This window comes from Belonocnema kinseyi, chromosome 6, assembly GCF_010883055.1.
Source record: "Belonocnema kinseyi isolate 2016_QV_RU_SX_M_011 chromosome 6, B_treatae_v1, whole genome shotgun sequence".
Classification (NCBI taxonomy): Eukaryota; Metazoa; Arthropoda; class Insecta; order Hymenoptera; family Cynipidae; genus Belonocnema; species Belonocnema kinseyi.
In genome coordinates, this window is record NC_046662.1 from 78,912,401 (window position 1) to 78,930,016 (window position 17,616).

Genomic DNA, 17,616 nt, shown 5'->3' on the forward strand with positions numbered 1-17,616 from the left:
CGTAAGTCCAAAATTAGGCGATAACATTTAATGACACCAGCGAGCTTAGCTAATGATTCCGGATAGCGCCAGCAAAACAGTGGAAGTTGTAAGGGTCGATAGAGTACGGCCCGAAGTAATATTAGCGAGACTTCTGGTCAGCCAGGCGAAATCGTTCTTTACTGCTCACCATCAGATTTCTCTCCTAAGCCTACCATAAATTTTCCGTAATAAAACGAATGTTGAGATTTTCTGGTACACTTTCGAAAAGGTCCCCAAGAAAAAAAGTAAAGGGAGAGAAGCGGCACTTTTTCATATGGCTTGAAACTTTTCCTGAAGGTTCCTTTTGCATTCGAGTCTTAGATCTCGCAAAATATTGATCTGAGATAAACATGCTGCGCATAAAAGTTGTCGCTCCCATCAACTATAAATCTTCCCACATTTCCAGAGTCTCGGATTTAAAATACCCAACACTAGGATGCGTGGTTTTCTTTGGGGCCACTGGAAAAGGGATTTGGCGTGAGTGGAAAAGGGTTTAAGGGCCATATCCCTCTCAACCATCAGAATTTGTGACAACTTACCATAAAAAATGTGTTTCGATAAGATCCATGACTTTTATGTACAACTTTTTATCTCAGATCAATATTTTCCGACATATTTGAAAAAGAAATAATTTTTAAAAATGTAAGAAATGTTAATGAGTCAATTTATATTAATCTGCGGTAAAATAATTTTTAGGAACTTTCAACTTGAATGCTGGTCAATATTTTTCGTTAATCTTTTTGAAAGTATGTACCCAGATAAACTTACCAATAAAATCATAAAAGAGTCATTTGCAACATTTGACATTTCTCATAATAAAAGGAATGAATTTTTTCTAATTTATTATTTCCAGAAACTTTAATTAAAACGAATAAAAACTAAGAGAAGAGAGGTTGGCGATAATTAAAACTGCTGTGAAATCCTATTCGTAAAATTGTTTATGACTACAGTAATTGTAAATTAAATTGAAACATTCTTATGAGTAACGTTGTTTATTTCGTTATAGATTAATCAAATTATTGTTGAGTGTGATTAAATCAAATTTATTTCAATTTCTGAGTACTTTCATTACAAGAGATAGAATTATTCATTCTGCTATTCAATTTATTATACGTTCTGACTGAAAATTAAATTAATTCGATGCAACAAAGCCCTGAAAATTCCTTATTCGCATAGATAAGGCATTTCAAAATTAATTAATGTGGAATTAGATAAGCCTAAATAGTTGATGCGTATAGGGGCGAAAACGTGGGAATGCAAACGAGCGTGAAGTTGGCAGCATGAGGCCGCAGGCATTGTGACTTTGCAGTAGTGCCAAATCACGCGATTTTGGATTCACACATTTCGCCTCGTAGCGAGTATACTTTTTTCTTTATGAGAATCTGGAAATTGGCGACTTGAGTAACAAGTAGCGACAAAGACCCGAGTAAAGCTGACAAACAATTTATTTTCATTTCGGTGATTGGATAATGCAAAAAAAACACCCCAGTATGCGGCATTTGCTCATTTTCTCAATGTTACACGAGGTACAAAAGCCGCTGTTTTCAACGTTCGTGTCAAGAAAAAAATGTTATACTTTAAGATTTGAAAATAGAACAATTTCCAATTTCGACTAAACAAAATTAAATAGTTTCACCATTTTTATTATTTGTACAATTTTAAACAATAAGTTATAGTAGACGCAGTTCGACCTGTGCATCTTAAATATTTAAGTAAATATGAGCGTCAGCATTTCAACATCTTTCAATATTTCAAATCCATATATCATTTTTTTAACCGTATATTTTCTATTTTTAATTTTATTTTATTATGAAAACAACCAGTTCAATCATCACATTTTACCGATTTCGTAAGTAAAGTTACCCATGAATTTCTTTTTGCTTAGCTCCTTCATTTCAGCATAAAAAACCCCTACGCTTGCAGAACCAATCGGGAACCGAAGATGAATGAAGTTGAATGTAAAATAAGGTTAACCCTTTTCCCCGATTTGGCCATATTTGCAGTTTTCCAAGAATGCATCCAAGATAAAATGCATCCCAAGATAAAAAAGTAAAATTGGGTTCTTATTATCCTTAAAAAATGTTTTGGGTAAACATTTCATGTGCCTTTTTTTCTTTTTAAATATTTTCATGTTGGAATACATTAGTATTAAGCTATTTATCAAAAATTTAAAGTTATAACGAAATTAGAGAAAAAATGTCAACTTCCGAGGTTAATAACCATGGACCTGTGAGGAATAAGACATTTTTTCCATAACCCAGATAAGTAAAGGGTCTCTATCACTTTTGTAAACGGTAAGAGAAGTAGAGATTTTGCAGACTACCGAGACCTTAAATGTGAATAATGGGCATTTTCGCTCCTGAGGGAGAGAAAGTGCCATTATTGACCTTTGACTTCACACGTGTAACATAGGTATACTGAAATATTGTTATGCAGTTGAGCCTTACACTGTCTATACTAGTGCCCTGACTGCACGGGGATGGTTGAATGAAAATAATCAGAATGTTAATGATGATACATGTTTACTTAAATGTTTATAATACAGTTACCAAAACTTATTATGTATGCCCGATACTTTTTTTTTGAATAAATAAGATTTAAATTTCTACACTAAAATTTAGGTTGCGGAAGATCATAAGAATTTATTGAAGAGTCTCCAACGAATAATTTGCGCTAAATTACTTGAAATTAATTAAAAATGCCCCAAAAAACTAAATATCCACGTTACCCACATATGACTACCTTATTCTTTAAACAAATTTATGTTGTTTAAATAATTTTTTTGTTTATTCTAATAATAATATATAAGTTTATTTGTATAATATTTTTATGGAACTTCGAAGAAATCTAATTTTTTCTATTCCCTGTTCGTTAAATATTTTAATTTTATACAAATTCTTTAAATAATGAATATTTTTTTTAGAATTTGTCACATCAGCCATGAAAAGTTTGTTTTTCCATTAAATTTAATTCTATTATAATTTCGTTAAATTTTACAGCTCTGAAATTATTTCTTTAATTTTTTCTTTTAAATCGCCCTAATAGACTTTTGAGCATTACTCCTCTGGAAGCTGAAATACTTTTGATCGTCAATTTTGTTTTATATTTATCATGCCCAATATAAAAAGCGTTGTTTAAACAAATAATTATGATTTTAAGGATTCGTATAAAATTTAAGTATCCAGCAATAACCGACACACTTATCCAAATTTGGAGCAAAAAATCAGATTTTTATATCTGATTTCTTAAAAATGACAAATTACTGCATTATTTATAGCAAAAGATCAATTCTAAACATTTACTGTAGAAAAACAGTATTTACGAAAAAAAAGTTATATAAATAAATCATAATTTTTTTACATAATGAGTACTAATATTCGAGTCAATAAGTTATTAGGAATAAAAACTTATTGAGGCAAATAAAAATTGTATAAAGAATTTAAAATTAGTTTAAAATTGCTTACAAACATTTTAATTGCGGAATAGAACAAAATTAATCCCAAAAAAGGAGGGAGTTAAGGTTTATTTTAAACTGATTTCGGTTAAAAGTCGTCAAAAATTAGCAAAGGTTCTCGTATCATAAATAAAGGAAGCCAAGTGAAACATTCTCTCTAAATGTTCCATTTTCAATTCTTTCCCAATTTTTTCTGGTATAAGAATGTGCGAATTTTCTAAACATTATTTTTAATCTGCGAATTATAAGGCGAGTGATATTTTAAATAAACCAAATTTCCTTGAATAACTGAATCATGAATCATGGTTTTTGAATACACAATAAATTCTCTCACTGAGCAATGATGACCTCAATTATTTTTCTATAAAATCCGCTTTAATTTAACACCCAAATTATGAGCCCATTAACAAAAGGGGCTTATTTTCCCCATTTTTATAAATCGTGATAAAGCCAGAAAGACGCTAACAGTTCTCTTTTTTACAAAGCAAGGAAAGGGGACACTGGAATTGGGATGAAATGGACTGAATCAGAGAAATGTAGGAAAATCATTTATTTGCGGGGTAAAGATACTTGGCATCGACACAGTCCTCATAATATTTCCATGGTCTGCCAATCAGTGCCTTTTTCCTGTCGTGAACGTGACGATGCTCTTTTATAAGCTCACACGATCGGGAGCTTTTTCGAATTCAAATACCCGGAAATGCCGGTAGTGAGCAAACATCCCACAATGAGAATATCTATTATCTACTCGATTATTTTACCAAAGAGAGCCACTAAATATAAAATGTAAAACAAATACCTACTAATTTCAAAGAATTCCTCTCAAATTGCCATTTATCATATAATAAAAGAGCAAAATCAAAGAAAAAGGTATATTTCCTGTTCAAATTCGTTATTGATTTTCACTAATATTTGCATCGAGACAAAAGAACAAATTTGCATTTTTCCTTGCAAGCCTGATCAGATCTTTTTTTTCGTTAATTCTCAGGAAATATGATATTGAGACATTAATACAAGTCTCTTTTCAGCTAATGGTTGAAAAAATCATCAAAGAATAAATACATTTTTCAAAAACATCAATAAAAAATAGTTTTTCTTTTTTAAAGTCAATTCAGAATATCAGAATACCTTTGAATCACATTTACTTTGAAAAACGATAAAATTTTATTAATGTCCAAATCAATATCCCTAAAAATGATGTCTTGAAGCTCTAAAATATGTTTTTCATTCAGCTTATTTTAAATTATATAAAAATTATAATTATATATAAAAAACATTGATTTTATTTCTTACTTTTATGCATGATATGTTGCTGATTCTTCATTCACTATTTCTACAAGCAAACAATGTTGTCATACTCGTAAGATTTTAATTTACTGTTTAAACTATAATTTAAGGGAGATGATATTTCCTAAATGACTTTAATCAAAAATAATAAAGGCTATATTATCACAGACTGGCATAGAAAAACGGTTTCTTGGGAAGGGACACTTAGTTGTCTTTATTGATGGGTGTAAAAAAATCCTTTTTCTCAACCATTATCCGGTTCATGTTATTAAAAAATATGTGCATGACTTACAACAGCAAAAATCAATAAAAACTTAATAAGTTTGAAACTCAATTTCATATCTCAAATTTCACTTTTGTTTCCCACATTTCTCTTTTTTCCCCTTTTGAAAAGAGTTCTTCGTCTTTCCCTATTTTCAAGAAACTTTATCTCCATTTTTCTCGTTTTTGTCTCGCTTATATGCAAACTGAATTAATAGAGCCCAATTTGAAAATTCAACTTTTTGCTTGGAAATTCCACTATTACATTTTAGGTTCGGAATTTATCTCGCTTGGTTACAAACTCTATCATTTGATGGAAATTTTAATTAATTTGCTGAAAATGCAACTATATTGTTAAAAAGTCATCTTTACTATTCGTATGAAAAGGATTCATTTTTGGTTGAGATTTTAACTATTGAAATTGATAATGCAGTATATTCAGAAATGTTCAAACTTTGATTCCCGCGAAATTATTTATCTGCAAATACTATTTTTTAATCAAAATCATTCATTGATTTAATAGAATTTTTTCTTTCTTTGAAAAGAAATTCCAACAGAAATAGCAGTCTTACTCACGGTTCTCGGAAATAGATTTTGTCCCATACATTTGTATTAAATCGGGATCTCCTGGTGAGAGTCAGGAATAATAATGGTAGATTGAGAAATGTCCTTTGCTTGAAAATTACGACCTTCCAGTGACATCCGCCCTAATTGTATTCATGATGGGATCCAACAACGTAATTATTTCACCTAATTCCTCCATTCACTCTAATGCCCTTTAAGATTCAAGATTAATTCGCAAGCGAGCAATATTAGAGAGGTGAACCTTGGCAGCGATCCTCGACAAATAAATCTCGTTTGTACCAGATTAAGGCTTTGTCTGAATATCGATAATCTCCGTTCGATCAGAAGGGTCGAAAATACCATTAAACTTACTTTTCATAATTATTATTATACTTTCAAATTCAGACACGTACATCCATCTTATCTATTGAAAGTTGTACTTTTTGTATCCCTTGTAACCCATCCCATTTGGGCTCATCCCCCTTCCGTGCCTTCTAATTCCTCTCCCCCTTTACCTGGTTTCAAGCTGGATAAATTTCTGTAAGCCACCTCCCTTTTTTAAAGGCATCACTCTATCCTCCTATCGCGTTATCCCCTTTCGATCTTTTTAAATACCCCCTTCCCGAAGGTTTAATTTTTGTTATGGGCATCCTTCTATTACTTTTCTCCACCAACTTCTTTCTCCTCTGCCTATTATAGCTCTATCCCCCATTCACCCCATCGACCAGTCCCCCTTCCCCTTTATCCAATTTGAAGTAGTTTTCAAAGTCTATGAAACTTCAAATTTATTTTATTTTTTTAAACACTTCAAGGCCTCTGAATCATTTAAGAACTTCAAAATAATACCATGCGATATTTAATACAATGAAATCGAGGATTTAACCATTTTTTAAATCTGGTATGTATAATATACGTCAGGATGGTCCTTATTTCTACAGTAATTTTTCTAAATTAGTTGTCCCGCTCTGAAATAATGGGTTCATTGACCTAAAAAAAGAAAGTGCACCAAATTGTAGTTAAATTGATTAATATTTAACGACAAAACATAGGCTTCGAAATTTCTAATGGGATTTATATATGAGAAATCATTCTACCTCCGATAAGAAAAATGTGCATGAGATGCTTAAAATATCTTTATCGTAAAAGAATGAAAACTTTGTAAAATCAAAAAATGGCAGTCAAATAAATGGTCTAAAAAATGCTATTTTTTAAAGTTATTAACAAAGGGTTAAAAGATTATCGAAAAATTTAAAAATTTATTTTTAGGCGACTTCAAGATCTTAAAATTCAAAATTAAAAAAAAATACATATTCACAGCTAATTCAAAACTAAAAAATTAACCTTAATCTCATAGTTTTCAACGTGAGAGGAAGAAATGATGATTAATAAGCAATGATGAAGAAATTTTGATTTATAAACTACACCACGCCTCGCTTTCAGTCCAGTGTTGGGGGTTGCCTTCAAATAACCTTGAACTGATATCTATCTAAATATCTATCTATCTATCTATCCGCTATCTATCTTCCGCTTTAGCCCTGCTCCCCTGAGAAACTGCGGGAGCCAGCAGTTCCAAGTGATCCGAGAACGGGGTGACTGAAAACGAGAGTTTGTTGTATAGCATAATACAAAAACAAAAATTTTGAAAAATTAAAAAATGCAGAAATTTCCGTTAAAAACTGTGGTAATACATTTTTTTAAATTCGAATTAGTCGCTATTTTGTATTTTTTCTCAATGTTTTTCATGATCTTGAATTCTCCTTTTAAAATGTTGAGTTTTTGACTATTTTTGTACGATTACTTCCAAGAATATCCTATGGAAAATTTCGAAGCCCATTTTTTCTGGGTAAGTATTAATTAATTTTACTAAAATTTAGGGTACTTTCATTTCTGGCGCATATAAAACAAACTCGCCAGAGCGAGCAAACGAATTAACAAAAGATAAGAAGAAAGTTTTTTTCAAATCGTTAAAAATACCCTGAAAGCTTTGAAATCCATTAAAATCCTTTAGAAGCCCTGAGATGTGTTGAGAGTTAATCTTTTTAAATCGCTTGAAATCTTCCAAATGAACTGAAATCAGAAGAAATCCTTATAAATTCCTAGAAGTCTCTTAAAATTTGATTTAATTTATATTATTCCCTAAAGTTCTTTATAAATCCATTGAATTCCTTTAAAATCATTTGAATGTCATAGAAAAACATTTTGAAATCTGTAATATCTTGCAAAATTCTTCGAAAATTATGAAATCCTTGAAACTATCTTGAAAAAAATTGTTATCTCTTTAAACTTTTTATAATCTTATAATTTTTTTTAAATCTTACGAAATTATTTAGATTCGAATTCTCAGTGTACTTTAAAATCCTCTGTATTTTTTTAAATCCCTTAAATATTGAAAATTTTTAACTATTTTAAATCCTCTGAGACCCTCCCTATAAGATCTCATGATTTAATATCTCTATAAATTCTTTAGAATCCCCTGAAATGTCTTGAAATTTTTTAAATCCTTTGAAATTAAAAATTTTTTTAATCTTCTGAGATCCCATAAAATCCCATGATATCCATAGACAAACTTTGACATTCCTAGAAGTATGTCCAAATTTAATGCTAATTCATTTACTCTCTAAAATTCTGTATAAGTTCTTTTAAATTTACTAAAATGTTTTGAATTCGAAAAATCATTTAAAATTCATTAAAAAAAAACCTTCACAACTTTTGAAATTCCGTACCACAGCTTAAAATGATTTGTATATTTTCTTATTCACTTCTTTTAAGTGTCCTAAAATCCCTTGAAATTAAACAAAATTCTTTAAAATTAAGAAAATCTCTTACATCTTGTGAAATCCTGACTATATCCACTTCATTTACTTTGTGAAATTATATATAAATTTGTGAAATTTTTCTAAAATCCTGTTAAATCTTGGAAATTCTTTAATATCTTTCATACTCTATTAAAATACCCTCAAATTTATTTATTCTTTTGAAATTTGTAATGTCTCTTGAAATTTCTTTAAAACATTTACAAATTTTGAAATTCCTTTCAAATGTTCCTTTCAAATCTGTTAAAATACTCTAGTCAGTTGAAATACTTTAAAACCCTTCGGAATCTGTTGACATATTTGAAATATTGTGAAACGTTTAGAAATTCTTAAAATGTTTTGCATATTTCTTAAATAATTTCAAATTTCAATTATTCTGATTGCAGATATATTTTTTAGTCAGTCTAGTGAAGAAGTTTGACAACATGTTTAAAGGTGAAGTTAAAAAATAGTTGCATTATATAGGGAGGAATTTTTCAAAATAGTAGAATTTTTGTTATGTTTTTTTTTAATAGTAGCAAATTATTTGCATCGTTAAAAAAAACCTGTCAAAACTGTACCCTTTTCAGATAAAAAATGAAAAGAATATCTATTTATCACTACAGCAACTCAAAAAGTTGTTTGATGACAAAAAATCATAACGCGTTTCCAGAAGGAATTTCTGTCAGAACTCGGAAGCATCCTAAGAGAATGCAAAACTTTTTATGTGGTCTGCATATTTGAATCTATTCATGTGTCTCGTGGACGCAAAAATCTTCATACATTTTGTGCTGAAATGTGTACCTAAATTCAGCTTATACCAGAAACTCTCTCTTCTCCAAGTTGTGGCAGGGACCCTTTTATTTTTTGTTATTCATTGGCGAAACTGGACTCGCAACTTGCATCCGCTAATTGCAAAGTGCATTTGTGTTTTCTCATTCTGCAAAATTTTGTGGCATAATATTTAGGGGAGACCACCCCACAATAGATAATCATTAACTACTCGTAAAAGCACTAATATACTTAATATAATTATTTCTAATTTTAATCTGTTACGCATACATAGGTTCCTAAGTACTAACCAAATTGAATTAATTATTTTACACTACATTAGTCTTTTAAATTAGGGATTATCCACTGTAGGTTCATTGTCAATTGTAGGGTGGCTCCCCCTAAATTATTACGTTATATTATGGAGATAGAATCATTAATCAGAGTTTAGATCAGGGCTATTTGCAAATATAATAAAATTATTTTATTGGCAATAATTTAGAAAATGACGTTAGCTTGATATGTTTCAAAAGCTTTTTCACATTTCAGACTTTCCACTCCTTTCCCTATTCCTCACTTTTCACCTTTATAAAAAATTCCTCTTTTTCCCCGGTTTTCAAGAAACTTCCCCTTTGCTCGTTTTCACATAAATGCGAACCAAATTCGTAGAACTCAATAAGGAAATAACCTATTTTTTCTTAAAAATATATTTTTTGTTATTTTGAAAATTTTAATATTATATTTTTACGTCAGAATTCATCTCGCTTGGTTAAAAATTCTAATATTTTGTTCCAAATTTAATTTTTTTATTATAAATGCAACTACTTTGATAAAAATTCATTTTTTCCTGAACATTCAGCTCTTTGAATAAAAATTCGACTATCTTGTAAAAAAGTCGTTTCATTTTTAGATAAGAATTAATTATCCCTTTCCTCAAATTTTACTATAACATATATTTGTAAAAATTCATTTTTTTTCAATTCAACTATTCGGTTAAAAATTTAATTATTCTGTTTAATGTGCAAGTGCTTTGTTTGGCTGTAAATATTATTTTTTTTATTTATATTTTTGGGTTTCAAATTCAACTGTTTTGTAGAAAATTACCAGTTTAATTAAAAATGAACAATTTTATTGAAAATTCAACTACTTTCTTAGAATATTTAATTCTTTGGTTATAAATTAAACCATTTATTGAGAATCGTACTATTTTGTGGAAAATGAAATTTTTCGTTGAAAATTAATCTTTTTGGTTAAAAATTAAATTTTCATCTGAAGATTTCATTTTTTTCTTTTGATTTAAAAATTCTATTTTTTGGTAGAAAATTAATTAAATTAGTTGAAAAATTTGTCTTTTGAGGTAGAAAATTAATTTTTGTTGTTGAAAATTGATCTTTATGGTTAAAGATTCAACTTCTTTATTAAAAATTCACCCTTTTTCGTTAAATTCAAACGGTTAAAAATTCGATCCTTTTTTCGCTCAAATTAAATTTTTTTAATGCAAATTTAACGATTCTATTTTTGGTTTAAAACATATATTTTTTAGTTGGAAATTCATCTATTTGATTGAAAATTCATCTTTTTGAGTATAAATTAACATTCTTGTTGAAAATTAATCTTTTTGAAGAGATAATAAATCTTCTTTGTTAAAAATTCATCTGTTTGGTTAAATATTCAACTATTTTATTAAAAATTGTTTTTGTTGATGTTAATAAGTTATTTTTTAACAGAAAATTCAACTATCTCATATGTGAATAAAAACTTGGCTTTTTTATTTGAAAATTCAAATGTTTAGTCCAACAATAAAGTATTTTCTTTAAATTTCATCTTTAGGTAAAAATGTAATCTCCTTTGCTTAATTTGTTAAATTAATATTTTGGCTCGAAAATGAGCAATTTTGTAAAGAATTCGTCCTTTTAGATTAAAGATTCATATTTTATGGTTGGAAATTCATTTTTCTTAGTTAAAAATACAACTGTTTAGAGGTTAATTTCAATATTTTTTGTTTAAAAATTAAACCATTTTGATAAAAAATGCAACATATTTGTCAAAAATTCGTCCTTTTGAATTGAAAAATCCGAGATGAGAAATTTAAAAACTGCTAAAATGATATGTTAAAGACAATGAATAGGGAAGGAATATGTTTTGAACTATAATAAGCATTTTCTCTTTACGAGTTTTTTTCATGCGAAAGAGAATATCTTTTAGAAATACATCCGCTTCTTTCGTATTTCGTATTCCTGGCACGCTTATCAACCATAGGTAGCGTATGATCACAAGAATACATATATGGATCTCTAGATTGTCAGCTTCACGAATGTGACTTATGTAAGGTACCCATTCACGTAAATAGCCTCAAAGGTAACGACATATAAAAATAAAAATAATAATAAAACGCGAAAAGAACTGAAAAAAGATATCCTTTGAGTTTATCATTGAACTTTTCTCAACATTTACCAATATTTCAATTCGATAAATTCCATACTTATTTGATCTTTATATTACAATATTGCCATCTCATTTGAAAGACTTACGATCGATTTCATCTGAAATTGGCGAAATTGAGATCTAACGAAATGATTAAATTTCCGAAATTATATAATTTCAAGATTTTAAAATTTCTCGAAATTAGTAAATCTCAGAAAATATAAATTACCGTAATTTCAAGTTTCTGAAACAAATTATATCTAAAACTTTTATCGATTAATTTAATTTTTTATTTTAAAGGTATACGCGCATATTTTACATTTTTTAAGGGCTCATTTCAATCTATGTATCATGCAGTAAGCACGATATGAAATAAGATATTCTTCTGACAGATAAGAAAAAATTAGTTTAAATATTCGTTTTTTGTGTTGAGAATTCGACATTTTCGGAATTTTGAAATTTCTTTAATTCAAAATTTCAGAAATTTATTAATTTCGTGAAACTGAAGCATCGGGATATTGAAAATTCTGGTTTCAAAGTTTCAAAAATTTGAAATTTCTGAATTGGTTTAGTTTCACTAACTCTTACATTCGGAATATTTTCATTTTGTAACTTTTTGTAAATTTTCTTGTTCGGTAGTAATATTTTCAATATTTCCAACACTGCAGCCTTGGCAGCCACGCTGGCGCGGGTTCGATTCCCAAAGCAGGAAGTGAGGCTGGACAAGCTTTCTGAAAGCTTCGCTTCTGTCCCTTGGTATACTACCCCACAGATACCCTACAGTTTATAATTAACCTTACAGTACAGTCGCTAATGACCCTGGCAGTTGATGCGACTATAAACATTCAAGTAATAAATAAATATATGAAGGGATTTTTTAAAGCACAAAATTTACAGGATTTCTCAAAATATTACTACGATGCTAAAAAGAAAAAGACAAAAATCAAAGGTAGCCTTTTAAAGAAAATAAATAGTTTAGTTTTCGATAAAGGAACTCCATCTTGGTCAGTTTTAAAAAATTTTTATATCCGGTATTTTGCCTCAAAAAACAATATATTTTAGCACTGAATAATTCCGTGACATTACCAGGATGAGTAAGATTAGAAATATAAAATTTTGGTTTACTTTTATTTTGTAAAATAGTTTGTAAAATCACTACCAGGAACTAATAGAACTAAATCGTTTTCCAATAATGTTCGATAGTGATTTTATTGGAAAAAGCTTTTTTCGACAGAGGAAGAAATCAACCCTCTTGAGGGAATCTTGAGGGTAAATAAAAAAATCTTTGGAGTTTTCTCAATTACTCACCTATTTTGTAAATTACGCAAGTCTCGTGTTGAAGGAAAGACGCTCTAGGGGTGTTCTAAATCGCTGGACAGCTAATTCTTCTGGTCCTTAGAAGCTTCGTTATTTATGGGCTCTAAGGAAATCATCTCACAACTCGAATTATTCTGCTTTAATGTTGGAACTGGAAGCAAGCTTTCTTGGACGGTGTCATTACCGTTATACATTCGCTCACTTCTACCACATTCGGTATTACGAGACGTGCCATCACTCGTTCCTCTTGAAAAGCAGGGTAGAACCTTCAAAAAAATGAATCATATCAATTTATATCATGCTATCAAAATTACCTATAAAAAATTATGAAATGCTAAACATCAAAAAGGCACTCTAATTTAAAAAAATTTTTTAATTTTTATTAAAAATTACAAAAAATCAATGATTGCATTGGACACTGTTATCTTTAGATTATAGTTAAACATAAAATAAAACTTTCTCATAAATGTTATATCCCCATCCATTTTTAGATCTGATTTTTAGAGATGTAACAAGGTCGAATGAGCTTAATGATTTTACTTTTCATTAAATAATTTCAAGTGCAAAATTTCATTCTGGAATTTAATGTCGAGCGAATGCAGAATAAATATCAGTGCGTTCATTTAATAATCATTTGTATGTATTTTACTCTTAAAATTATAATTTATTATTAAGCACATAATTCTAAAAATTATATAATTAATTTTAAGGTTCTTCAGCAAAAATGCTACCCTCTAGAATTTCTCTTTTTTTATACTTTGGGACGGAATTGGCAATTGGATGTGGTTGTATTTTCTTTCTTCATACAATGAAAAGAAAGGTGTCTGAAAATGGGATATGGTTGTTTTTACACTTTTCATATAATTAAATAAAAGGCTACTGAGAAAGGGATCAAATATGTTAGGCTACTGAAAAAGGGGTAGGCCCATATTTTCACGCACGTCCACCCTTTTTCCATAACTAAAAATATGACATGGTTATATTTTCACTTTTTAAGTAATGAAAAGAAATGTTACGGGAAAAGGGATAGAGCTGCGTTTCCACTTGTGTCTATTCTTTTTCATTACTAAAAATGTGATATGATTGTATTTTCATTTTTTCCATAATGACCAAAAAGTTTATTGGAGAATGGATGTGGTTGTATTTCCGCATTTCACATAATGAAAAGAAAGACCACTGGAAATGAAGTGCAAGGGTGTATTAGGCTACTGGAAAAGAAGTAGTTTCCACTTACGCCCACACTTTTTTCATTACTTAAAATGGGATATGACTATTTTTTAATTGTTCACATAATTAATAAAAACATTACTGGAAATAGGATATGGTTGTATTTTCACTTTTCTTGACTACAACACTTTTTTGGAACAACACATAATTTATGCCTAAATTTCATTCTAAAACGTATTGTATATTGACTTTTTATTGATTCCAAATGTTTTTTGCAAATTAGTCAATAAATGACCGAGATTTATAACAACAAAAAAACTGTATTTCCAGCATTACATTTGCATCATAGTCATAAGTCTGTGTTACTCTGGCCGTTATTATCTGCATCTAAAAAAATTGGTCCGATATGCCAATTCTATTAAAAGCTACAATGGAACATAGAGAAGAACGAAAACAAAATTACAAGAACATAAGTCTTCTTTCTGCTTCGCGTATTCAACTAAAAATGAAATGAAATCCATCAGCTTATTTTACAGTATTATATTTACATGATATTAATATATAAAAATATAAAAAAGTGTTAATCATTTTTATCTATAGAATACTTAAAATTTTATTAGATTTTTTGGTTAATTAAGGACTTTTTATTTAAGTAAGTATAGGTAAAAATCTATTGCACATTTTTACAATGACAATTCTGTTATTTTATGGAATAGCAGCCTTTTTAAATAAAAATGGCGTGAAAGTGTTCCAGATAATAAGTTTCATTTATTTAAGACAAAAAAATAAAAAGTGAGTTTCATTTGTTTAAGAAAAATGTATATTTATATAAAGTAATATCAAACCTAATTTCTGAATCTCAGGTAAGTTATAAATTATAACCAGGGGCGTCGGAGCCGTGAGGGCTGGGTAGGCTTGAGCCTACACTGTTAAAAATTTCTGTTGGAAACTTTCACTACATGTATTGGAAGTTTATTTCCGAAACGTAAGGTAACGCTGCAATACACAATGTTGTAGTTTCCAAATTCTGGCATTGGTATGCTACCTTACATGTTTCGGAATTTTATAATACAAGTCTAGTAGCTGGATATCTCGATGCCTGTTGAAGAGAAAAATTAGAACAACAAATTTAAATCATTTCTGAGAATACTTGTTCCTGGCAAACAAATTTCTGCCCGCGTGAAAAAATTTTGCACCAGATCGAGCACCAGGTAGTATAATACGTATTCTACGAGAAATTTAAAAAAATTTAAAATTAGTGAATAATGAAAACAATTCTAAATGGTCAGCCGACGACTCGAGTGCACCAGGTCGCGCCTCCGATATCTTAGCACGTATTCTACGAAAACTTTTTCAAAATTTAGATTGTTTCAACAGCCAAAATTACTAAAAATTGTGTGTCGACGATCCGGGTACTCCAGATCGATAACAAAATAGTTTAAAATGTTTTCTACGAGAACTTTTAAAAAATTTTTAATTTCGTCAATAATGAAAACAATTCCAAATAATGATTCAAAGACCCGGGCGCACTAAGTCGCACCTCAAGTAGCTTAGTACGTATTCTACGAGAACTTGTGTATAATACGTATTCTGCGGGAACTTTTTTAAGAATTTAAATTTCGTCAATAATGAAAACAATTCTAAATTGTCAATCGACAACTCGGGTGCACCAGGTCGCTCCTCGGGTATTTTAGCACGTTTTCTACGAGAACTTTTTCAAAATTTAGATAATTCCAACAGCCAAAACTACTAAAATTAGAGTCGACCTGGGGCGCGACCTGGTGCACCCGGGTCATCGACTAACCATTTGGATTTTTTTTCATTATTCACAAACTTTAAATTTTTTTGAAGTTCTGTTAGAATACGTATTGTACTACCTGGTGCTCGATCTGATGTACCCGGATCGTCGACTCACAATCTTTAGTAAATTTTACTGTTGGAACAATCTAAATTCTAAATGCGTTCTCGTAAAATACGTGCTAAACTATCTGGGGCGCGACCTTGTGTACTCGGGTCGTCGACTAACAATTTGGAACTGTTTTCATTATTCACGAAATTAAAATTTTTTAAAGTTCTCGTAGAATAGGTATTAAACTACCTGGTGCTCAACCCGGTGCACCTGGATCGTTGACTCACCATTTTAAGTAATTTTGACTGTTGGTAATTTCATGTATACAATTTTCGTCTTACAAGCGCTCTAATACATGCATTGGAAATCTGAACGATGACTTCACGATTTACAACACTTACAATACATGCATTGCAATTTAGTCTTTCCAATACCATGGTTGCAATTTTACCTTACGCTTGTATAGTAGAATTGTGGTAGATGTGTGGTAGAACTCCAAACATTTTTAACAGTGTACCCATGAAATTCTATGGGTAGGCGGAGCTCACCCAAAAATCACTAAATCTATTAATAAAATAAACCTAATATTTAACTTAAATTTATATTTTTGAACATATTTTCGGTGAACCCACCCATGAAAACAATCGTTCAGACGCCCCTGATTATAACTATTTTCCTCTTTAATTATCATTGGACTGAAGTTTCTGACGTCATATGACGAATTTTTTTTTTAATTTTCAGCTCACATATGGCCCGGTATAATAAAAAAATGCCCAGAAACAGTTTCCCTATTTATCGAAGCGATTCCAGCAATAAAAACCCAGAAAACTCATAACTGCAAGGATATACCTTGTGTCCTATCCCAAAACTAAGAGGGGGTGACTTTTTTAACCCCCCCTATTCGAAAGGTATTTTAAAGAGGTGATGAAAAAAAATTTTTAAAAAGATTTTCCATTTGCGGACAACAGCCAAAATTGAGAAAAACTGCACAAAAATCGTCTTGGGGAGGATATACAGTGTGATCTACCCCAAAACAAAGAGGGGGTGACTTTTTTAACCCCCCCTATTCGAAAGGTATTTTAAAGAGGTAATGAAAAAAATTTTTTTAAAGATTTTCCATTTGCGAACAACAGCCAAAATTGAGAAAAACTGCACAAAAAATCGTCTTGGGGAAGATATACAGTGTGTTCTACCCCAAAACGAAGAGTGGGTGACTTTTTTAACCCCCCCTATTTAAAAGGTACTATCAAGAGGTAATGAAAAAAAAATTTTTTTTTAATATTTTCCATTTGCGGACGACAGCCAAAATTGCGAAAAACTGCAAAAAAATCGTCTTGTGGAGGATATACCGTGTGTTCTATCCCAAAACGAAGAGGGGTGACTTCTTTAACCCCCACTATTCAAACGGTACTATCAAAAGGTAATGAAACAAAATTTTAGAAAAGATTTTCCATATGCGGAGGACCGCCAAAATTGAGGAAAACTGCACAAAAATCGTCTTGGCGAGGATATACAGTGTGATCTACCGCAAAACGAAGAGTGGGTGACTTTTTTAACGCCCCCTATTCGAAAGGTATTTTTAAGAGGTGATGAAAAAATTTTTTAAAAAAGATTTTCCATTTGCGGACAACAGCCAAAATTGAGAAAAACTGCACAAAAATCGTCTTGGGGAGGATATAGAGTGTGATCTACCCCAAAACAAAAAGGAG

At 30.1% G+C, this 17,616-nt stretch overlaps 1 protein-coding gene across 1 annotated transcript in view; it reads right to left on the reverse strand.

Annotated features, from left to right (window-relative positions):
- LOC117175019 (prolactin-releasing peptide receptor-like) overlaps positions 1 to 17,616 on the reverse strand; it is a 231,349-nt gene that overhangs the window by 184,415 nt on the left and 29,318 nt on the right. Inside the window, exon 2 of the mRNA XM_033364523.1 lies at positions 12,883 to 13,157. Coding sequence (XP_033220414.1) covers positions 12,954 to 13,157 — 204 coding nt within the window. The 3' untranslated portion in view covers positions 12,883 to 12,953. The remainder of the gene's footprint in view (positions 1 to 12,882; positions 13,158 to 17,616) is intronic.